Source organism: Sinocyclocheilus anshuiensis, unplaced genomic scaffold, assembly GCF_001515605.1.
Source record: "Sinocyclocheilus anshuiensis isolate Anshui unplaced genomic scaffold, SAMN03320099.WGS_v1.1 scaffold2874, whole genome shotgun sequence".
NCBI classification, from domain to species: domain Eukaryota; kingdom Metazoa; phylum Chordata; class Actinopteri; order Cypriniformes; family Cyprinidae; genus Sinocyclocheilus; species Sinocyclocheilus anshuiensis.
Genome location: NW_015546292.1, coordinates 115692 through 140426, shown reverse-complemented (window position 1 = coordinate 140426; position 24735 = coordinate 115692). Strand labels below are relative to the sequence as shown.

The window sequence follows — 24735 nt, the reverse complement described above, 5'->3', positions numbered from 1 at the left end:
AATGGTTTACATTTAATTGTTGTTGTTCTAGTCAACTTTAATAAGCCTGGTCTATAGTGCAACAAGCACTGGAATAAACATTAAAATAAACACATGTAAGGGTTCTTGACATAACTATCTGTTTACATCAGGGGTCCCACACTTGACTTTTCAAGTCATTTGATCCCATGATAATTAGTTCTAGTTAGAGATCTACCTGAAGAACCACTGAGCCTCTCTACAAAAATGCATATTGACTGTAGAAATTTAAATGACTATTCCAGGTCTGGAAATCACACTGGTAATCCCTGGTATTTCTAGGACTGTGGGAACTCTGTGGGTTACAAGGAATTTCATTGCCAGAATGATATAAACAGAGGCTCATCCACCAACAAAAATAGTCCCACTTCCAAAATGTTATTTAGAAAACTGTAAACATTTTAAACAAATAACATTTTAATGCACAATGTATGTGCTGTGCTCTAACAAAAATAGAATAGTGGCCAACCTGACTTCCATTTTAAGTACATTACTAGAAGCATGTTTTCGTTTGTCATTTTCTGTTTATCTTGTGTTTAACTTGGAACACGTCCATCTTTGAAAATCAACACTAGATTTCCAAGTGCAGTTATATAGACTGTGAAACAACTGTGTTATTCTGAGTAGTTCAACGATCTGAACGGAATGAGTATTTAAAATTATTGCAAAGTGAATGCTGGGTGTGACCTCGTCCTCCCCAGAGCTGTGAGGGGGGCTGGGCTCCGTTCTCTCTCGCATTGATGGGTTATTTCTCATCCACGCCCGACAAATGGGATAGAGTGGCGTGGTGGTGCTGAACTGAGCCAAGTCCACACTGCGGTCAAATAACTTGATAACATAAGCATCTGATGGAGAAGATGAGACGTGGAGCACGTAAGAAAACAGGAAATGGGTCTTATGAGATCAAGACTTAAAAAAACCCCTTCTATTTATTTCTCTAAACCTTGGCTTGAAAAAAAAAAACTCCCTCAATCACCACACATGCTGAATGATATGAAAACCCAATGGTGTTTCTCAGAAATGATCAAACATTTTACTTATCTGTCAGATATAAAATTGCTTTTAAACACAGGGAGAATTCAAATTCTGCACTTCGTGCCATTCATTTCAAATTGACCTAAATTCAAAGTATACATAACTATTTGCGCTTTCCCTTACTTGGTTATTAAATACACACAATTTTAAAATAAAACAAAGACCAATGTAAGTAGCTGCCAGCCACAGTAGCTGATAGTAGATAAAATAAAATTACCTGCCACTGTGAAAACAAAATAACCAAATTTGGCTGGTGCTGGGTGTTAATTTTCCGAAATGGGAGAGGCATACAAGGCGTAAAAAACTGTGGCTTTCGGGATCTAGCTCTTACTTTGTTTGTTCTGGTTGGTGTCTGCCAGACCGTCATCCATCTCTTTACGCTTCTTCCTTCTGTGCTGTGGAAATCGTGATGATGGTCTGTGAAAGGCAGAAAGAGGCTCTTAAAGCAAACTCTTCCATTTAGGAATAAATATTGGCTGTTTTGTTAGAATTACTATTGTAAATATTTACAAAGCACACTTCGAATGTTAAAGAGAATTAATAAGTGAAGTAATGTAGTAAGGCTAGTTGACATAATGAATAATTATGATATATTTGCAATGATTTTTCAGATTTGGAGAAAGTTAGCATTGCATCACTTACTCAGCAATGGATCCTCTGTAGTGAATGGGTGCCGTCAGAATGAGAGTCCAAACAGCTGAGAAAAACATCACAATAATCCACAAGTAATCCACTCCAGTCCAGCAGTTAATGTCTTGTGAAGTGAAAAGCTGCATATTTATAATAAACGAATCCATCATCAAGACGTTTTAATTATAAAGCATTGCTTCTGGCCAAAATACGAGACCATAATCCATAATAAATAAAATATAATCCACCAGCATATTTGTTTAACGTTGATCTGTGCATATTTCTCAGACTTTTCTCTGGAGAAAACGCTATTATGGATGGAGAACTTTTTGAAGTTAAAAAATGTCTTAATGTTGGATTTGTTTCTTACAAACACGCAGCCTTTCATGTCACGAGACGTTAATTAATGGATTGGAGTTGTGTCAATTACTGTTTGGACTCTCATTTTGACGGCACCCATTCACTGCAGAGGATCCATTGGTGAGCAAGTGATGTAATGCTAAATTTCCCTAAGTCTGTTCCGATGAAGAAACAAACTCATCTACATCTTGGGTGGCTTGAGTAAATGTTCAGCAACTGTTTATTTTTAGGTGAACTATTCCTTTAAAATAAAGGTCAGAGAAGATTCTGCTTGCCTTTTCCCTGCAGAAGAAGGTGACAAATCCCTATAAAACAGAGAAAAGAAAGCAAAAATAAAACATTTCATGTGCATTACATATGACTGTTAAATAAGTCTTAATCATTTTACATCTTAAACCTTTTTCCTGGTCAAGAGAAGACAATGTTTATATCACTCATATGAAAATATTGTATGTGCATACTTGCTCAAAGAGTCTGCCACAATTTTCCCAGAATCCTCTTCATTCTGCTCTCTATGCAGGAAAAGGAAGAAAGAGCACAAAGGATTATACAAATGCCAATTTTCCCCAAACAACTGCTCTACTATATAAAAGTAATTTCTTGCCAGTATTCTTTTCCTGAATTGTTATTTATTTGGATACTTTGAAAGGTTTTCAGGAAACAAATTAAAGCATTACTGAAAAACATGAGAAACAAGAGAGTATTTCCAGAAACGTAGCAGTAAATAATCTCAGACCATCAGGGTGGCAATTATTCACACAGCTGAAATATAAATGGATTGTAACAAACAAAGCTATTAATCAATAGTACACTAAATATTTTTCTGAGCTCAGTGGAAACAAAATCTTTGAGACGCCACAAATGGTCATTATGTTCAGAGAACGTAGTTGTTCAGATTTCCTAATAACTTTCTGTTGTCCTAGATGTTTGGTCCTCTAATTCTGTGAAAAATCCAAAAAAATCATCAGATTCCAAATAAGTTAGGGATGTAGGTGGTGAATGTGACATTCCTGTTAAGTTTTACCAGAATACAGAATGAGAGTAAAATATGATATTTATAGGGGATTCATTATAAAAAATGTTAAAAATAAGCATTACAAATTTTATGCTGAAACTTTTCACAATGCACACTGTTTCAAAGCAGCTTTACACAAAATCATGATGTTAATATTTATAATATCTTAATGCCTTATAGTCTCATTTAAAAGATTAGAGATGGGCAGCGATAACAATTTACATTTTGTGATGATATATAAACAATAAAACAGTTATTTATTTATAGTATATATCACTTTTACATGAGTGTACTGGATGTACAGTGGTTATAGAAAAGGATCACCCCCCTTTAAAATAACACCTCACACCTGATTGATCTGAGTCTGTCAGGAAATGACATAGGATACTCAGGTGTGAAGCTACTTTCAAGAGTACTGGAAAATCCTGCATGCAAACTGGAAACTCTTTGGTAAGATCTCATCTTTGAGACTCAGATGTTCTACAGTGGGTATAGAAAAGAATCACCCCCCTTTAAAATAATCAAATTTTTTATATATTCAGCTGGGCAATAATAAAGTTTCCATTTTGTGATGGTATGTTTAAGTAAATCATTGTGCCACTAACACTATATATCATACATCAATCTTGTTCTGATAGACTGTTATTTTACAGTAAGTTATTACATTGAGGCATACTGACAATCTTCTAAAGTGGACCCATCACTAATGAGCTCTAATTGCTTGAGGTCCATTTGCAGCTGCGCTGTTACAGCCTAAAGCTTTCAAAGCTCAAGACACACTAATCCACTAACCTCTCACTGTCACTCCTCTCAACCAGACCTTGTAATACTGCATCAAGGCGGTTTCGAGCCCCAGCATCTGCAAAAGAACATTTATTTTTAACCACAAAACACTCCACATTCTAAAACAGAAATGTAAAAAGAAGCTTATGTTTGCAGCCTCACCTGTTTTCTCAGTCTTGATTTTACAGTGAAGCATTGTACTTCCTGATTTTTTTTCCTGTAATTTTATTCAGATGAGGATGTGTTAATTAATTACTATAGGACTAATATAAAAGAAACATGTAAAATTAAGTTGATTTGCTGCAGTTTGATATACTTTTATCTTTATGAGGGCAAATTATATATATAAATATATATATACACACATACACATACAGTGTATATATATATATATACACAGGGCCATGTAGTTTTGGATTTTGTTTTCCCTTAATAATAAAAACCTTCATTTAAAAACTGCATGTTGTGTTTACTTGTTATCTTTGACTAATATTTAAATTTGTTTGATGATCTGAAACATTAAAGTGTGACAAACATGCAAAAAAATAAGAAATCAGGAAGGGGGCCAACACTTTTTCACACCACTGTGTATATATATATGTGTGTGTGTGTACTGCATTTACAATTATGATTTACATTCTGAATCTACAATACAAATATAATTATTACATCTTCTATATATATTAATTATATATATACAGAGCTGGGTACATAATCAGGATTACATAATCAGATTCCAAAAATCAAGTACTCATAATTAGAGAACATTACATTTTATAATGCTCATAATCAGATTACAGTTACTTTTTTATGGATTACCTGATTACATATTATTCACACAATGGCAGTAAATCATTGATAATTTATTAATTCTGAAAGACTTTGAGCACGTAATGTCATTGCTGTTTTCATTAATGTTTGTTCATGTTTTTGTCAGACAAAACCCTTTGACAATATATATATAAAATTTCGGTAAATCAGTACAAACGTTTGCAAAAGAGAACGCACAGGGAGTATGAAAAACAAGTAAACAGACAGTACTATTTTGCTAATCAGCTACAATGATATAAACGGCTGATGTTAGCTAGCTAGAAAACCAATTAAATTCCTGATTAACTCTTCGCCGACTTCATAAATCCCTGAAAAATAACAATGTTTTAATTAACATTATTTAGGAGCGGAAAACACTTTATAAATACAAACCTGCGCTATTCACCTTTCAACCGTTCGCTGAGAGACTGACGACGAGCCGCTTCTGTCACAATCCGACATTCCTCTTCCGCGCGCAATGAGATTCCTGGCTCGTCATTGGCTGCAGCGGATGAGAGCGCAGCGCTCTTATTGGTTCAATTTGCTGTCGATCACAAAATACGAAATTCTATTGGCTGGTCAACTGTCTTCGACAACAATGTAAACAACAGTTGTCGGACTACATATCCCAGGATACAACACAGTCACACAATTCGAAAAGTAAGCGGAGATCATTTTTTTAAGAAACATCAAACTAAACAACAAATTTGCAATGAGCTTGTGGTTATATTCGGATATAGTTTGCTTTTGAGAGTTTAAATAGCGTATAGCTTGTTAATAGTGAGCTAAAATACCGTATAATCTCTTAGTAACGTAATCACGCGACGGTTACGATACACTCATGCAACACAGAAACAGTCATTCGGATCATAATGTAGTTTCGTTAAACTGTCGTGTCTTTATTTAGACATTCATGGATCCTACAGTATGACGAAACTCCACTTGCGTCCTATGTTTTTATTAAGCAGAACAGGTTTGCACGAACGCTATGAGATCCAGGTGGGTTGGATGCCAAATCCTGTCAGATTAAACTTGATTACATCAGGCTGATGTGAAACACTTTGTCACTTTTCAATTTCTTAGCAGCGCAGCTGTTTTCACAAGACAGAATCCATTTCCTCCGGATCCCCGTTTGTCCAGGAGCCACTACAGTCCATCAAGATCCAAAAAAATCCCAAAGCAACAAAAAAGACTGGTGAGAGTAGTGTCTTTCCTCTGCACTTCATGTATCTTTATATTTTGTGACTTTCATGGTTTGCATTGGATACAGTTTCAATGTTTTTTTGAATTCTGCACATTTCTTTCACAGTTCTCACATCTTGAATTCTAAACAAATTGATTTTTAAAGTACAAAAACGTCAATATGGAAAGTATTTCTGCTTGAAACGTTCACCATTGCATAGTGCATTTTATATCAAATACTATTTTTTAAATAGTATTCATGTACTGTGCACTATTTAGTAACTAGTTGTCTAGTTTCTAGGCTAGTCCTTATCTAAACTGCATTAACAAATTATTGGTGTCTCAATGCAATGATAACTAGCAATTGAAAGGGCTGAGATTGGAAAAACAAAGCTTTAACTTGCAAAAACACATGGTGATGTTGTCTTTTTTGGATTGCACTTTGCAGGCCTTGAGTCCTGTACGGTTTACTGAGCCACCCAGTCCTTCAGATCCTCCCACTCAGGCGTCACCTTTGAGGACCGAGGACCAGGTCTGCCATGAAAGATCACGTATTGTCCTGCTCTGCCCTCCTACTACTGAACGCCAGCTGAGCTACTCCGAGTCTTGGCCTTCTACTGACCTGAGTTGCTCTACAGACAACACTAACACTTCTGCCTGCTCTGAAGCTCAGATGCAAGCCATGAGAAGCATGGTTGCGCCAACGACAATTGAGGCAAAGGAACCCTCAGTTCTTGCAAAGTAAGGGAAACCATTGTTCTCTAATGGCAATATCACTTTTGATTATAAATAAACCTTTTGATTCAAAACAATAGAATGATGTAAAATTGGTAAACAAGGCTCATCTGAACTACTCACCCCATGAAGCAAGGATGGAAAAATGTATTATTCAGTTACTCTTTTGAAGAGATTTTTAACAGAGTTTAGCCAAATACAGTTTTTAGCGAAAATAAATTGTAAAAACCTGATATAATTTAGCCATACTGATTACATATTATTCACACAATGGCAGTAAATCATTGATAATTTATTAATTCTGAAAGACTTTGAGCACGTAATGTCATTGCTGTTTTCATTAATGTTTGTTCATGTTTTTGTCAGACAAAACCCTTTGACATGAAATATTTACTTGAAATATCTCTGAGGAAGTTAATATTTCAATAATTTAACACACATTCGCATGTTTACAGATCACTGCCGTTGATTAAGGGTCACACTGACATGCAGGTAAACAAATTATTTATAATTTTAAGTGTTTAAATTATTTATTTTGCATATTTTATGATTTAATTAGTTATTATTACCTTTTTATCAACTCACAAACCTGCTGCAGTTCTTACATTAAGCCCAGGTGGGTAAACCCTGACATAATGTAATGTTTAAAACATTTTACGATGTTGATTTTAAAAAATAGAATATATTTTCTTTCTCTTTGCTTTTTCATATCAATACGGTACATTTAATAGTATGTTTAAAACAAGGTAGATAAAAAGTAATCTAAAAAATAGTCAGAATACAGTACCTAAAATGAGTAACCTAGATTACGTTACTAACTACAGTTTTAATCAGTAATGGACTACAATTGGGGAAAAATGTATTATTCAGTTACTCTTTTGAAGAGATTTTTAACAGAGTTTAGCCAAATACAGTTTTTAGCGAAAATAAATTGTAAAAACCTGATATAATTTAGCCATAAATTTTTCTTGCAATGAAAATAACCACAGAAGCTGGCATGGCGTTCAAAACAAACAAAGCAACGATGGTATCATGTCCAACTATTTACTATATTATTACAGTTTAAACGTTTGGAGTTAGTGATTTCTTTAAAAAATATATATTATTTTTATTTAGCAAGGATGCATCAAATTGACTAAAAGTGACAGAAAAAAAGACATTTATAATGTTACAAAATATTTCTGTTTCAAACCAATACTGTTCTTTTGAACTTTCCGTTCATCAAAGACTCCTGAAAAAAAAATTATCATGATTTTCTCAAAAATATTAAGAAGCAGAACTGTTTGCAACATTGATTTAAAAATAAGAAATATCTCCTGAGCTGCAAATCAGCATATTAGAATGATTTCTGAAGGATCATGTGACACTGAAGACTGGAGTAATGATGCTGAAAATTCAGCTTTACGTCACAGGAATACATTTCATATTAAAATTTCAAATAGAAAACAATTATTTGAAATTCTAATTATATTTCACAGTATTACTGTTTTTAATGTATTTTAAATAAGTACATTAAAATACATAAAAAAATCTTGGCCATGGTAGGTCTGTTGTAAAAAGAAAAAGTGACTGAGATTTACATCTGGAAGTGGACCTTGGTGTCTAAAATACAGTAATTTCGCTCACCATTTGCTACGCAGTGAACCATTCATTTGAAATATCAACAGTATCTTCCTTTCTTTAAAGGAAAGCTGAAGTAATGTTGCCACATGTAGTGACTCATTATTCTCAGATGAGCAGGTCCAGGGTATTTAATGCAAGCTTTATGTTTGCCTTGAAAGGGTATGTTGTTGCTTGTTAATTATATGACATCCTTTTGCAATTAAATCCTTCAAGGTACATTGAACGCTTCCGCTTTGGAAAGCCACAGAGTCGAGAAGAAAGACGCCTTCAGGCAACTGAGGGAGAAGATGACCAGCCGTTTTGGTGGATGCCCACATCCCCTCCATCCAGTTCAACACCAACACAACCATCAGAGAAATATATCAGAGGTGTGCTTTGAAGAATACATCTGTCATTAATAATGATGTTTCAGTGTGGGTTGATAATATAAAGTATTTCAGTTCAGTTTTCTTTGTAATTAGAGTCATTCTTGTGTATGTATGTCCTGTTTATAGAACCACTTGATCTCATGAACGATGGCACCGCCAGCACCCAGAGAACCATCTCAAAGCCACTGCATGATGAAACCACGCTGTCTCCAGCTAGACTCATGCTTGACCTTAGCATGCTGGTGAGTTTTGCATAAAATTGAACAACTGATTTGCCTAAAAGAGCTCAATGCATTTTGACCGTATTTTAAAGAGTATGACAAACAATTAACAGTTTGTTATATTACTGTATGTCTTTTATATGTTGCAGTTGAATTGTGTTCATGAAGTAAAAAAAAAAGAGAGAATTAGACATGTATTTTCTCAAGATGCCGGATGTTAAGCAGTGTGGTGGTTGACTGTTGCCGTCTAGTGGTGGTAGCTGGAAAATCTTCCTTCATGAGGTTCTTTATTTACAATATATACACTTCTGTTCTTAGAGTTTGGGGTCAGTAAGATTTTGTTTTGGATAGAATCAATACTTTTATTTAGCAAGGATTAAATTGATCAAAAGTGACATTAAAGACGGTTACAATGTTACAAAAGGTTTATTTTTCCAAGTAAATTCTGTTCTTTTGAACTTTTTTAAAAGATTCCTGATAAAATTCCTTAAGTATATTACGGAATTAATATATATGTGTATATTATACACAACTTTTTTCAGAATGGATAATAAAAAATATTTCCTTCAGCTTATTAGAATGATTTCTTAAGGATCATGTGACACTGAAGACTGGAGTAATGATGCTGAAAATTCAGCTTTGATCACAGAAATAAATTACATTTTAAAATATATTAAAATAGAAATCAGTTCTTTTAAATTGTAATAATATTTCACAATATTACTGTTTTTACTGTATTTTTGATCAAATACATGCAGCCTATAGAGCCCCAAACCTTTCAACTGTGTGTGTGATTTTATCATTTATTTATTATATAATAAATAGATAAACTGACTAAATACCTAATAATAAACAAAATGAAACAAACTAATTGACCTCTGATTTATAATGTTGCCATGTTGCACAGATCAGCAGGCGCAATATTGTGATACTTTGCTTAACTTTCTGTCTTCCATGTTGATGGAAACTGCTCTAGAATGCCTCAGCATTAAAGGAAGAAGAACTCACTCAAAAATAATCAGACCAGCTGATATAAAATGGTCTCTGTTGAGCATCAAATGTTGTGTATTTATAAATTCCCCACAACAGAGAGTTCTTATGCAACCCTTGGCCCAGATCCCCTGTTTTGAATTGCAGGACGTCACTGGTGGTCCTCTCCTCAGGATGATTTAATGTGCCTGGTGGAAAATATCTCAGGCTGTCATTAAATGTCAGTGCCCGGTCATGACACTGCATGTATAGTGACCGATATTGCTAGTGACAGTATTATTGTAGCTGATAATCTCATGGATGTCCACCACAAATTTCCTTCCAGACATTATCTGAATCATCCCACTGTGATCAAGAAGAACCAGAGATACTGCAGCTACAGGAGCGGGCCAGCCGTTTACTGCAGAGGAGGTGAGACATACTGTAAACACACACTCACTCAAGGGGGGAAATGTCATTTCACAATGATAAATGACCACCAGCATAGTCAGCTTCCTGTCTGAATGTCAGGACTGAATGTTCAAGTGTGAAAGTTTATACGGGAGTTTCACAATCAAACATGATTTATTACTTTTATTCAGCAAGGACACATTAAATTGATCAAAAGTTACAGTAATGACATTTATAATGTTAAAAAAAAAATCTATTTAAAAAAAAAATGCTGTATCACACTTTCCACAAAAATTTTGAGCTGCACAACTGTTTTCAACATTGATAAAAAAAATATATATATTGAGCAGCAAATCAGCATATTAGAATGATTTCTGAAGGATCATGTGACACTGAAGACTGGAGTAATGATGCTCCTATGTGTTAACTAAAAATAAATGTTAGGAGGAATTTAAATCACTTTATAGCAGGGTTAAATTCCTGATTGTTTAATAAAGGTTCCTAGGTGTTGATGAATTTTCTTTAACTTCATGACTATGAAGTATGTTTGTTATTGCATTATGACTGCACATTCCACCTTGGGATTTCACTTTAGAGTCATTAGGTTTGAACAGTTTAGATGATCTTTATGTGTTTTCAGTGAGCATTCACTCAGCAGTGGCTCTGTGCCTTTCAGTTCTGGGGGTCTGGGCTGCTCTGATTTCTCTTCCCCCGTAAGCACTGATGAGCCAGTCCGAAGACCAGTCGTGTCCACCTTAATGGGCTTAACCAACAGTAAGTAACAGGTGTAACACATAAATGAGTGTACACATTTAGTGTACATCTTGTAACACAAACACACTATTTATTGTTTCCTGAACATCTTTGTGTTTCCGATTTCACAAACACACCCTTATCAGATTAAAATGTACCCACACCCCTAACCACAAATGCGGTAAAAAGCAGAAATGGTTGTGTAAACATTCTCCGTTAACTAAAAACAAACAGAAAAGGAGATAAATGCCATTTTGGACTGCTAGGTATTTATTAGTGCAATAAAAGTGCATTAGAGCATTTTGTTTGTTTGTTTTTGTGTCTTTAAGTGGTTCTAGAGCCAGGTTTGTGCGAGGGAACATCTTTTCCTCGTCTTGTGGTTGGTTCTGAGGGGTCAGGTGTCTGTCGTGAAGATGACATCCTGTTTCAGTGGCGACTAAGAAGGAAGATGGAACAGGCCAGACAATGGTGTCAGGAGGCCCCTTCCCACAATTCTGTTCTCCATATACCTCTATCACACAGTGTCGGACCAAACCAGGTGAACCAACACCACAGTGCACATCAGGGTTATTCCTTTTTGATTAATATGTGCCCAAAAGTTAAATGTTTCAGAATATGTAATATAATATTAAATTATATCCTATAATATAATATAATTTTCAAAAGTTTGGGATCGCTAAGATTTGCTAATGCTTTTGAAAGAATTTATGCTCAGCAAGGCTGCACTTATTTGATCAAAAATTCTGTAAAGCACAGCAGTATTATGAAATATTATTGTAATCTAAAATAACTATTTTCTATTTTAATATGTTTTCAAATCTAATTTATTCCTGTGATGCAAAGCTGAATTTTCAGCATCATTACTCCAGTCTTCAGTGTGATTATGATCCTTCAGAAATCATTCTAATATGCTGATTTGATGCTCAAGAACATTTCTTATTATTATCAATGTTAAAAACAGTTGTGCTGTTTAATATTTTTGTGGAAACTGATACATTTTTTACATTGTAAATGTCTTTACTGTCACTTTTGATCAATTTTATGTGTCCTTGCTGAATAAAAGTATTACATTTTATTTTTTTCGTAAAACTTACTGGCCTAATTTGAACTATAATACAATAAATTCTACAGATGGCATTTTTAATTATTAATATCTTTTGAAAATATTGTGTATGATATTATATCATCTCATTCATACTGAAAATACTTTGTGTTTTTTAAATGACATCCATCAGATGAATTTGTGCCATAATAATATTTCATTGAATGCACTACCATGACATCAACAATAAAACATGGGAATTGTTTTAAATGTTAAATGGTTATAAGGTTAGTTGCATTCTGTATTTTACATATAACATTGTTTTTTCTCCTAAACAGTGACCCACCAGTTTTAGATTTTCACATTTACTTCATGCAAAGAACATTTCTAATTAATACATTCTTCTTCTTTGTTTCCTTTTAGAAGGCACACTATAGCACTTTAAACCGCACACCTCATCAGAGAACAAACCTCTCATTCACACCGTTCTCCCTCGCTAGCCTCGATCCTCCAGTTCCTGAGTCTCCTCTCCCTATGTCAAGCCCCAGCATCTCCAGACTCCGGCCCGATGTGACCCACGAGCAACCAGACCCCGATATCCAACCCAAACCCCTTCCCCAGCAGAGACTGTCCTCCAGGAAAGCTGTCACAAAGAATCTGGAAACCCCTTGTGCCCAACCACAACATCGCAAGCCAATCAGAACACAAGTCAGCATCCCAGAGACCACAGCAGATCACAGCAGAACACAGAGGTCCTCTTCTCCATCTCCACAGACTTCTGATAGCACAGAGGAGCGGTGGCCAGCCCCTCATCGTAAGAAAGACACAACAGGCAAAGAAAAGACTGAAAATGAGAGACAGGAGAAGAAGATTGCACCTTTACGCCAAAAGAAAACATCTGAACGGTAATTTATGTTTTTCATTATTGTCCAAATCAGACTTTGACCAAACCATAGACTGTAAAAAAACATGGACGTAGTGTCCATGACGTCACCCGTAGGATTCTAAAGAACGTTTTTGAAGCTCAAAGTGGCAGTGCGTCACCGCGCGTCACTCCCGGATAATTGAAAATGGGCAAAGAGGCGGTTGCAGTTTTATTCACTTCCGTGTGAATAAAAGAGCGGGAGGTTGCCGCTTGATGAAATGTCACAGTTTTGCATTGTGCTTTGAAAACGGCAGTGGGTAGCCTAGATTTGTGCTTTCAATTTGAATAGAAATCTTATACAGTACAGTTTGTCGATCTAAATGGTAATTGTGCATTAACAGCTGTCATCCATGTCGGTACACAAACGCGCTGTCAGAACTTATTTATACAGCGCATTTTTTATTTTGGTCACGTATGCGGACCTGCGGACCACTTATGTGCACCCCTGATTATAAGATTAATTGTGATTTATTTTGTTCTGTTGATAGCTATCGATTTAACAGTTCTGCAAAAATTATTCAATATTTAAAGTGTTTTGTTTAATATCACTCTTTTTCCTCACACAGTAAAATTGGATCATGAAATTGAAAATGGGCAAAGAGGCGGGAGCTGGTTGCTGAAACCACGCCCACCTAGCTCGACGGTGGTGACAGCAGTGCAATCCACCTGTCACTCAAGTGGCCACACCCTTAATTATGTAGAACTTTAAGGCTTAATATAATTTAAACAGATGAGTTATAAAAAGATTCACCCACCTCACAGTTGTCATGAAGGGCAAAATTAGTGCAGCCAGCCTCTAGCGGCCAGTTGACGAATTACAGTTTAAGTCACTTCCGTGTAATGTGTAGACATGGTGGCGAGCGAGGGAGCAGTGCAATGAGGGTCAGGTATGCCAGGGTTCATGAAGAGGTCAGTCGCAAACCTGAGGAGCTGAGTGGAAACAGTAGGTGGCAGGAAGAGGGTCAAAGGTCGACACGAGGAGGACGGTCTGGAAATCAAGCACCACCACCCTCACCTATACACAATGCTCTGGGACAGGTTTGTGAGTTTATTTTATGATGCATTACAAGTTTCTGAAGCTGTTGAACCCCAAGTTAGTAAATTAATTTAATTATTCATTTAAAATGGCACCTATATCGCTTTTTTTTAAAAATCAATGCTTTTATTCAGCAAGGATGCATTAAATCAATGAAAAGTGACAGAAAATACTTTTACATTGTTACAGTTTATTACAATTTATTACAAATAAATGCTATTCTTTTGAAGTTCCTGTTCATTAAAGAATCCTGAAAACATGTATAATGATTTCCACAAAATATTAAGCAGCACAAATGTTTTCAACATTGATAATAATAAGAAATGTTTCTTGAGCAGCAAATCAGCATTTTAGAATGATTTCTGAAGAATCATGTGACACTGAAAACTGGAGTAATGATGCTGAAACTTCAGATTTGCATTACAGGGATGAATTACAGTTTAAAATATATTCAAATAGAAAACAGGTATTTTAAAATGTAATAATATTTCACAATATTTTTGTTTTTACTGTATCTTTGATCAAATAAGTGCAACCTTGATGAGCGTAAGAGACTTATTTCAAAAACATTAAAAAATTTTTTTTACTTGTGATTCATCAGAACAGAAGAAAGTAAACGCTGTCCTTGAAATTGACAGGTTGTCTCTGAGGTGCTTTTTGCTGGTACAGACTCACCAAGCCAGTGCAAGACTCCAAGTTCTTCAGATTCCCCAGTATATACCCCACCTCCACCCCCACAATCCCCTGTGGCCTCTTGTTCCGGTGTGCAGCAACCCTTGGAGGTCATAGGTCAGCTCATGCAGGATGCAGAAGGTAAGAAGGCCTCATGCATTCATTCAAACTAGCTGTAAAACTGTCTGATGATGTGTTTTTAACAGGTCACGTGAGGGTCAAGTGTTTTAGCCTGAGCCTGTTATAAATAGCAGGATTGACCCTTTAGAGTGTGCTTAGAACAATAGAATGCATGTTACCATTAATATAGATGGAAGTTATACAAATTGTATATATTGTACATGTCTTTTTTTTTTTCAAAACATTTGTTTTATTACTAACTAAATATGTTACATATTATTTATGTTATTTTATTTGGTGGGGAAGTCGTGGCCTAATGGTGGATGGGTAAATGCAGAGCACTAATTCCGAGTATGGGTCACCATACTTGGCCACATGTCACGTCACCTCACCTCACTATTTTACTAGAAACAACCTTTTTTAAATCTGTTTTGAGTTTGGTAAGATTTTTAAAAATGTTTTTGAAAGAAATCTCTCACCAAGGATGCATTTATTTGTCAGAAATACAGTAAAAACAGTAATATTGTGAAATATTATTACAGTTTTAAAATGAACTGTTTTCTGTTTGAATATATATGTTTAATGTCATTTGTTCCTGTTATATAAAAGCTGAATCTTCCAGATTTGGTTGAATGTAATGTTCAAAACACAGCCTTTATTTGTAATAAAAAATTGTAACAAAGTAAAAATCTTTACTGTCACTTCTGGTAAATTTAATGCATTGTTGCATTAAAAAAATGTATTAATTTACAATAAATCTTACTGACCCCAAACTTTTGAATGGTAATGGTAAGGAAACATTTTTTTTTCTTCCCCTTATCCTGATACCACAAACTTACATACAGACTCAGATGGGCAGAAGTTCGAAGACGATCCTTTGTTGCAAGTCCTCAGACAGCAGAGGAAATGGGTGAAGGAACAACTTTGGTGAGAATATCTAGTTTATCTGTTAACGACATATATACATATATATATATTTCACACAAATCTCTATGCGAGTTAGACTTTTTGCTTGATCAGTTTTTCATTTTTTTTATTTTCCAGTGAGGTTGATAAGATGCTCCAGCAGCTATGAAGCACCTGTTATGATGCGATACATTTCACATTATCATGTTTATTTTTGCTACTAATTATTTATGCCATTTTATATTGTGGATTCAAACATGTATGACTGTATTTCTAAATAAAGACCTTTGCAAATAAACAAGGGTGTTTCATTATGTTTATTGATATTCAATCTGTACATCACACAAATATTAGAACTAAATGAACACTTACATAATTATGTCATTTTGTAAAAATATGTACAATCCTAACATAACCTATTAAGATTAACTGAATAATCAGTGCAATTTTGTGAATAAGCAAGTGTGATACAACACAAAAATAAGTCATTTCTGAATGGTTCCCATACTAAATTCAGTTTCAGTATGACTGTGGGTTTGGGAGAGGAGACCCTGTTAACGCGAGGACAAATGTGTCGCTCTTACAGGCTGTATGCTAAACTGACAGCAAGTGTGAAGAAAATGTGATACGATCTTCTTGTTGGCTTGAAATCAAGTATGTTTGGAGTTGGCATCTGAGTTGAGTAGTCCACCGCCACAAGGGGGAGTGAGAGGAAGCCAGTCTGTTTTGGTCTTTACCATTGCCTTACATGAGAAACCCAGAGGATGGGAATTTTAAGCGCCTTGCATTAACATGTCAAGAACTAAAACAGTGAAGAAGAGCAAAAAAATGAATATCTAAACATGAGTGTGGAGGAAACTGTGTGTGTGTGCACATCATGGTCTGCTGTGATTTAACAGTCTGGAATTGTCTCCTTGTGTCAGAGGTGCTGAGATTACTAGCATGCCTTCTGTTGATATGGCTGATTCCAGTGCCATGATGTCCACTCCATTTGGGATCCGGTATCGCCGGTTAAACTGACGTGTCACCAGTCCCGAACCATCCTAGGATTGAACAAGCACGTATATCATGCTGTTAAACGTCAGGTCTCAGATGTCCAGTACAAAGTGTTTTAGCAGGTTTCACATCTGCTAATCCTAATGCACATTAATACAGGAGTCAGCATTAGAAAGAAGAAGCCATTGGGTGTCACCTTTTTTTGTTCATGTTTTCCCTCAACCACAACATAATCTCCAACAACTTTAACCAGCAGGTCCTCGGGACTGAAATGTTTCACATCAACCTGCACAGTAAATCCATTATGATCACAGGTAACCTGTAGAGAAAATGAATTTAATAAATTTTCCAGTACATAATCCATTTCTAACTCTGCTACAGAGAGAATTTAAGATTTATTAACTTTTTTTTATTGGTCATTATTATGTATGTTGTTCTATGCCTAAAATATCATTTTTATTTATTAAATATTTAATAGATTTTATAGAATTTATTTAGCTTTATATTTTCATGATTACTATTTGTTCTTATGCACTTGCTACTAATTCTTCATATCAAGTAATTATAATTTAATCATTTAAATATTTAATTTATAATTATTTTAAAAGGCAGTAAATTTGTTATACTGAAAAAATGTATTTTCCATAGTATGTACATGTACTGTTACCACTGTAAAACTAGAACTAAGAGATTTTTCGTCATTTAGATTAATAAAATAATATTTTTTTTATTATAAAAAATATAGCATTTTATAGTGACAAGTCACAACAGAGAATTTTTTTAATAAAATGTATTACTCCACCTGTGCTGCTCCGGTGTGCTCGGAAACTGGGATTAAAAGTTCGGTCGGCATCCATGAATAAGGTCCAATTGTCCCGGTACACCGGGGGAATAAGGGTGGGAGAACCCTTTCCCATGGGATACCGCTCACCGGGAGAGAAGGAGGCAAGTCGAAGTCCATTCTTCTGGGATGAATGTGTAAAAGTAACCACCAAATAGACTAATACAGCTTCAGAAAATTCAGAGTGTATGACTAGTTGGTTATTTTGATGAGAGTCTATCCTGTTACGCAACAGAAAGCAGGAAAATTGTTGCTCTCCAGGTTAGTAGGAGGTTTAAATAGACTGAAGAAAACACCGCCCCTTTACATGAGCCCTTCCTCTAAACAAATTCCATAAGTAAGTGGACTGATGGTGCTGTCAGAGATCTGAGATACTTAATCATGGAGCACGATGCCAAAAGCGTTATCAAGGCTGCATTTGTTGTTATGGAATGCCAGTGACAGGAGTGGGATTTAACCCCTCCCTTTATTCCCATAATGAAAGCATCCCCTTATGTAATAATTCAATGAGGAACACGATGGTCCCCATTCAAATGGTCCCAATCCCTGTCACCACCTCGGCTATTTTATATTAAGCAAAGAGTGACTTTCAATAACTGAATGTGCAACTGGTTGTGTGTGTGTCATGATTAGGCATCCAGCTATAAATAAATTGGAAAAAGTGCAAACCGCTCTGGTCATATTTATCCACATGACACAGCACGTGCGGACATTCACAAAGTAAATTATATATACTTTTTCCACATTACAATATACACACACACACACACACATATATATATATATATATATATATATATATACTGTATATATAATATAAATATATATAAATAACAAAACCTCTGCTGTAGATAACACTTCTTTTGTGTGAGGTTTTGGTTATCTTATGGTTCCTGACATAGGGACCTAAAGCCCTTGTGAAAATTGCTTCATCTTTGGTTTATTGTCTGCTTTTAGTAAAATAAAACATGCAATTATAGTGTATTTAATATTACGTTTATTCATTAACTCGATCAAGCTCATGCCTGTTTCAGAGCCTGAAATTGTAGTATTTTGCAATATTGAACAAGCACACCCGTTGCCAGTCATTGGTTTTTTCTATCTTAGTGTTATTGAGAAATGTGGTTGGTAGGCATTAAGAAATGCATGATGCCATATTTCTATTGGTCTGTCAAGTAGAATGTTTAATGCCATTGCATAACGCAAAACCTAGACCGTAAACACATCTAAATAAAAAGTCCTGAGCTAATGATGGAAAGGGCCTGATAGAGTATGAGAGATGTCTTCCAGTAAGAAGGTGACAAATCTACACATTTTGACATGTCTGTTCGAAAGTTTTAAATCAGTGAAATGTCCTGTCAAAGGAATGATGGGATTCGTAATGACATTTTTATAGCACACGAAGCACATTGTCCTACTGCTGACCTCCAACAGCAGAATAACTTCTAAAGAATCAGCTGTCTAACGACCACACGTGGCTTACGACTCAAAAAATACAGGTCCTGGCCCTTGGATTTAAAACATGACCAATGGATTGGCAGAACTGCAAGTCATTGGGGCTGAGGATAACATGTCCTTCTGCTGTTGCCATCCGCTGGTAAGCAGAAATTTCTGTCTATGAGCTGGCTATAGGCGACTAAAAACAGCACCCATGAAGATCCACGATGGGCTTAGCATGTGCTCAAAAGTTGGATCAAATTTCATAATAGGCGCCTGTAAGGGGTTACACGTGGGACAGAGGCTTCGTGCGTCGATATTATAGAGTCTGGTATGCAGCGGGTTTAAATTGATTGCAGGCTGTTGGTTAGTAAGCAAGAGAACAAGGGAACTCGTCAATCGAGGATTTTTCTAGAACCCTGTTGGCTTTTAGATGCTTTTGTTTTCCATTCACAACAAGCTCTAAAAATGGCTGACAAATACACAACACTCTTAAGGTTAAAAATATACATTTGTATAATGTTTTGTTTTACACTTATTTCTTACAGCGTGATGTGCATTTTTTAAAGTTCAAATATTCCATGTAGTTTCTCAATTAATGAGGTGCTGAAAGCTGCATGCACAATGATTATAATTCAATTAAAAATATACCGTTTAAAGTAGATGGCGTCATCATCTATATAATATCATAGCCTGACATAAACAAGATCAATATTTTTTTCTCTAACATTCATATTCCTATATGCTGCATCCACACAAATAAGTACAAGTAAAAACGTTTGCTTGTCAATGCCAAAAATCTCCCTGTTCCATCACGCTAATAAACATATTTATAAAACGTAAATCAAAATTATAAAAAAAAATAATAATAATACAAAAGTAAAGCTTTTTTAACAGTTAAAATACTTGTTAGTACCCCAAAACTCAATTTTCTCTCACACCAATGGACTAAATAAATAAACATGAATGGTAACACTTTATTTTTAGGACCAATTCTCACTATTAGCTAACTGCTTATTAGCATGCATTTTATTAGCATATTGGCAGTTTATTCGTACTTATAAAGCACATATTAATGTCTTATTCTGCATGAGCATAATTTTGATCCCTTAAAGGAACACTCCACTATTTTTGAAAATAGGCTAATTTTCCAACTCCCCTAGAGTTAAAGAGTTGAGTTTTATCGTTTTCGAATCCATTCAGCCAATCTCCGGGTCTGGTGGTAGCACTTTTAGCTTAGCTTAGCATAGATCATTGAATCTGATTAGACCGTTAGCATCTCGCTCAAAAATGACCAAAGAGTTTCTATATTTTTCCTATTTAAAACTTGACTCTTCTGTAGTTACATCGTGTACTAAGACTGACGGAAAATGAAAAGTTGCGATTTTCTAAGCTGATATGGCTAGGAACTATACTCTCATTCCGGTGTAATAATCAAGGAACTTTGCTGCGTATTACGCAGCGCCTGAAAATAGTCCCAGCTAGGTAACTTCCAATAAGCCTATTTTCAGGTGCTGCGTAATATCATTGCGCCTGCTGCACCCATGGTACCGCAGCAAAGTTCCTTATTATATAAATAGTAAAAATATAGAATTCTCTTCATTTTTGAGTGAGATGCTAATGGTCTAATCAGATTCAATGATCTATGCTAAGCTAAGCGAGAAGTGCTACCGCCAGACCCGGAGATCGGCTGAATGGATTCAAAAACGGTAAAACTCAACTGTTTAACTCTAGGGGAGTTGGAAAATGAGCCTATTTTCACAAATAGTGGAGTGTTCCTTTAATCCACCCCATACCTAAACTTAACAAATACCTTACTGACTATTAATAAGCAGCAAATTAGGAGTTTATTGAGGGAAAACTCTTATCAGTGAATGTGTTCCCCATTCTGAAGTGTTACCACATTAATTTTTTTAAATGATTTTTTTACTTTTTATTTTATATTATATAACATACTTATATTAAAATAGTTCATTTTAACATATTTTGTTTGTTAATCCCAAAAATCTCCATTGGACTAAATAAATAAAAATATTTTTTTAAGAGATAAAACTTTCCCTCTTCTTCTTAACTTGAAATAGCCTTGAAAAGACCTTTTTTGTATTTAATATATTAATATTTTATTCAAATAGTTCATTCCCATATGTTTCTGTATTTCACAGTTCATGATGAAGACAATGGCAATGCAGAGTATTTTCAGATTTTATTTGAAATTGTGCAAAACACAATTCTATATTTATGGACAAAATATGTGGTTTTTACTGTCCATCAAAATTATTAAAATATAGCAGAAAAAAATGAATGGCCTTTTTCTTTGAGAATAATAATATTACATATCATATCAACTGCCAAAATACAGTTCAAAGACTTTATTTAGGATGGACCTGACTGGTCCGGAGATTATTTTTGTCATACATTCTTTTCAATGCATTGACAGAGGTCAGAGTTACTAATATGAATGTGTGATCTCAAATAGGAAGTAGTAGTAGTTCTGGAAATGAACTCTTGTGCTTCAGCATGGTGCATCCGTGTCCATATTATCTCACTCAATCAACAACGATTTCATCAGTTCACAAAATACCACAACTCCCAGACAGATCCAGTTTATCTTCTATGCGACGATAGTGGTAAAATTAGCCAAGGAGCATCTTGTCGATGGGAGGAGAAAAACAGAGAGAGAGAGAGAGAGAGAGAGAGAGAGAAATAAAACAGAGGTATTGTGAAGCAGCAGACCTGATCAGGCTGTGCCGAGGGGAATGGTGAAGGAGAGGTAATCTCCCACCTCACCCCACCGTGCTCTGAAATGCTGGAATATGGTGATCCACGTCGTCAGCACGGCCACCCACAGTATGAGCCCCATAGCTGACTTCTTTACGTCTGTGGAGGCCAGAAGAAACAGTATACATTACATCCTAGACGTCATGCACTGAAACTCGTAAAGTCTACTGTATCATATTAGATATGCAAATGTATAAGTTATGAACATGATAAAATCTTGAAAGCTGAAAAACCTGTTGTACACAGTCTACTAGATGCCTACAGTTGTCTGATTGATAGTTTATACTTCTTCAGCGAGCAAAAGGCCTTTTAGTATAATTCTAAAAATGTCCACTGTCAGGTTGTGTCAAGGTTACATGATTATCCATGCATTATTTCTTAGTAAAATCAATAAAAACTTCCAGATTTGATCATAAAAATAAACATTTAAATATCATCTTACTAAGACATATTAGTGGAAGACATAGAATGATATTTATATTCATTTAATGTACGTAGTCTGTAATACTGTTATAAAGATCGCATTCACAAGCTATGAGAATTTCATCTTACTTTTTGACCATATAAATATCAGCAACTGCTCCAAACTGCTTTTTTTGTTTACTCCGTTTTAGCCTGTGAATAAAATCGAGGTGTTTTTTTCCTAGTCAAGTGTGAGCTCCATATTCTCACTTGATTATACTATATGCTCCACAAAAGCCTGATGTATCAAATCATCATGCTTTTTTTTTTTTATTTAGTCTAAAAGATTCAATAACTTTGCATTTATTTAAAAATATATATTTTTTGACTATTATTTCACATGACTGGCTTTACAGGGTTAACTAACTAGAACGCACAAATACAATATATAATCTGTGTAATACATTGCAAACTATCCATAGATGCCAACTATTAATCTTAGTTTGCATATTAGGAAATATAATTTATAGCAGAATAATGGTACTTATTGTTTTGGCTTAAAAAAATACTGTTTTAATGATGATTTTCTTCTTCATAATGATTTTTTCATGACTTCATAAACCTTACAACTTAAATATAGCATTGTTTTTAATACAGCTGACTGATAAACACATGGAATTCCTTAAAGTGTTTCTTGCCCATAAAAGTATCATGAGCCACACTTTAGTTTACACAAAAGCGGCTCAAGAATTCCAGCGAGGGAACAGCATCTATCGGCCTGTTTGGAGCTGCTATGTAAATATCCTCCGTACGTTTGTGCATATTAAATGCCAATGAAGACTTTATTATCTGAATACTGGCGTACACTGACTCTGAATTAGAATTGAGTCTGTGTAGGCAGATTCTTTTAACATTTTAAACCAGATTGTGGGAAGAGCTGCAAGGAAGAATTGTGGTAGAACACACATTGTTACATGTATTCCGTCACATACTCACATGATTTAATCTGTGGCTGTTCTGTGTATGCAGGATTTAAAAAGGCCTCTTTGAAAAACCACAGCACATTTACCAGCCAGAGAAAGGGGAGGAATGCAAAGCCACCTGAGGAACAAATCAGCACAATGAAAACAACAATACATGTACAGAAAACACATCGCAGGGTGTCATGATATGTCATTGTCACAACATACCTAAATAGTATCTCCTGCAGAGGCTAAGCTTCTCTTCATTGGGCATCCGTTCGAGGTTCATTGTGGAGTTTCCTATAAAGAAAAGCCTTGATAAATCCATCCACAGGTATCCAACTGAACTGATCAATATGCTGCAACATTGCTGCCATCTGCTTACACAAAACAGTACTGCCATAATACATGATTGCTAACGTTACATAGGAAATTGGGTTTACTGTAATCATGCATTAAAACCGCCATCACAGCTTTGTCACATAATCAAATCATCTAGTCAGAAATAAAATGATACCACTGCTTCAAAAACAGTGTAAATGATTGGAGCAATAAGATGAAAATCCTTCTAATCAACCCCTCAGTCAAAACAACATTACTGGACTGCGAGCGAACAATAACTGGTCGCATACGGCAGACCGTCTGCTCTAAAACCTTACACAGATTGTTTGTTGTAGTAAAGGAAGGTGGATACCTTGTAAGCCGAGCTCAGACGAGAAAACGGAGGGTTTAACACAACAAAGGCGAGGGAGAAACAACTTTTATGGTTCCGCTTCCTGATGAAAACTAAGGCGTGACGTCACTGCACGGCGGTGCATGATGGGTAATGGAGTTTTCAGGTTACAGGCGTTAAGAACGCGAGACCGGTGTTCGTCATGGGTCCCTTTTAACCCTTTGGTCTTATAGCGTAATGGGTGAATGTCAAAAAACCACAGTTTTACTCCAAATTCTAAATAAACAAATAAAAGCTTAAAAGCTATTGTTTACATTACAGTTCACCACAAATTATCTTTTTTTTATTGCCTTTATTTTCCCAGTATTTATTTTGGCAGTTTTGCTGTACAGTTCAATAATTTTTAAATCAGCATAAATTAAAGTCAACACAAATACTGCTATGATATAAATGATAATAATACAATTATTTTAATCATATGACTAATTCCATATTTAAATAGTATTTAAAAGTGAAATGGTATATTATTTATTTTTGCCTTAAAATAATGCCAGGGTGCATGAACAAAGTACTTAATGATCATGAAAATACTCAAAATCCATGAATAATAATTATTTTGCTAAATGTTAAAAGATTACATGTACATTAAGGGGGAAAAAAGATTCTGATACAATACGGAGATGCATGAAGGCTCACATTGGAGCCTTCATCCATCTGTCTTTCAACAGTTTGTCTGCTGAAAGGGGTTAAATCACTGTAATGTCAAAACAAATGAATAAATCAATTATAATGACATTGTTATGCAACACTAAAACAATGCTTTACTGCTGACCTCTAGAACCATAAATATTTTTTCAATAATTATTATTTAATAAATAATACCTAATATTTATTAATAATTATAAATATATTAAGTATTAAATGAATAAATGAAACGTGTTTATGAATGACACTTAAAATGTATTCTATTATATATTTTGACATTATTTAAAATTATATATATATATATATATATATATATATATATATTTA

General features: G+C 35.0%; 4 protein-coding genes across 8 annotated transcripts in view; 1 reads left to right on the top strand and 3 right to left on the bottom strand.

Annotated features, from left to right (window-relative positions):
* Window positions 1–5140, bottom strand: part of LOC107701558 (protein lin-37 homolog) — a 6794-nt gene extending 1654 nt beyond the window's left edge. The window contains exons 1-7 of one of the 2 annotated variants that reach the window (XM_016503597.1): window positions 5045–5140; window positions 4004–4058; window positions 3851–3917; window positions 2505–2555; window positions 2319–2348; window positions 1385–1470; window positions 706–863 (exon numbers count right to left, since the gene is read on the bottom strand). In XM_016503597.1, the coding sequence (XP_016359083.1) occupies window positions 706–863; window positions 1385–1470; window positions 2319–2348; window positions 2505–2555; window positions 3851–3917; window positions 4004–4037 (426 nt within the window). In that variant the 5' untranslated portion in view covers window positions 4038–4058; window positions 5045–5140. Of the gene's footprint in view, window positions 1–705; window positions 864–1384; window positions 1471–2318; window positions 2349–2504; window positions 2556–3850; window positions 3918–4003; window positions 4060–5044 lie in introns of both variants that reach the window. The other variant, XM_016503596.1, reaches the window with a different exon arrangement.
* Window positions 5141–5256: 116 nt separating this feature from the next.
* Window positions 5257–16443, top strand: LOC107701565 (proline and serine-rich protein 3-like). 4 transcript variants are annotated; one of them, XM_016503608.1, is made up of 14 exons: window positions 5257–5311; window positions 5559–5650; window positions 5738–5846; window positions 6282–6574; window positions 8405–8559; window positions 8686–8801; window positions 10096–10181; window positions 10801–10934; window positions 11243–11451; window positions 12379–12860; window positions 13729–13918; window positions 14555–14729; window positions 15554–15635; window positions 15753–16443. In XM_016503608.1, the coding sequence occupies exons 2-14, from the start codon at window positions 5640–5642 to the stop codon at window positions 15781–15783; spliced, it is 2073 nt and encodes a 690-aa protein (XP_016359094.1). In that variant the 5' UTR covers window positions 5257–5311; window positions 5559–5639; the 3' UTR covers window positions 15784–16443. The 4 variants fall into 4 exon arrangements, with proteins under 4 accessions (XP_016359094.1, XP_016359095.1, XP_016359092.1 ...); XM_016503609.1 differs by having other exon boundaries at window positions 5735–5846; window positions 10837–10934; XM_016503606.1 differs by having other exon boundaries at window positions 5735–5846.
* Window positions 16244–17720, bottom strand: LOC107701566 (alpha-crystallin A chain-like). The gene is made up of 3 exons (XM_016503611.1): window positions 17413–17720; window positions 16807–16929; window positions 16244–16657 (listed from the first exon to the last, which is right to left on the bottom strand). Exons 1-3 carry the CDS (start codon window positions 17569–17571, stop codon window positions 16490–16492), a joined length of 450 nt encoding a protein of 149 aa, XP_016359097.1. The 5' UTR covers window positions 17572–17720; the 3' UTR covers window positions 16244–16489.
* A 3352-nt stretch (window positions 17721–21072) lies between these two features.
* Window positions 21073–23898, bottom strand: psenen (presenilin enhancer, gamma-secretase subunit). The gene is made up of 4 exons (XM_016503595.1): window positions 23725–23898; window positions 23259–23330; window positions 23065–23169; window positions 21073–21765 (listed from the first exon to the last, which is right to left on the bottom strand). The coding sequence occupies exons 2-4, from the start codon at window positions 23317–23319 to the stop codon at window positions 21626–21628; spliced, it is 306 nt and encodes a 101-aa protein (XP_016359081.1). The 5' UTR covers window positions 23320–23330; window positions 23725–23898; the 3' UTR covers window positions 21073–21625.
* Window positions 23899–24735: the final 837 nt, after the last annotated feature.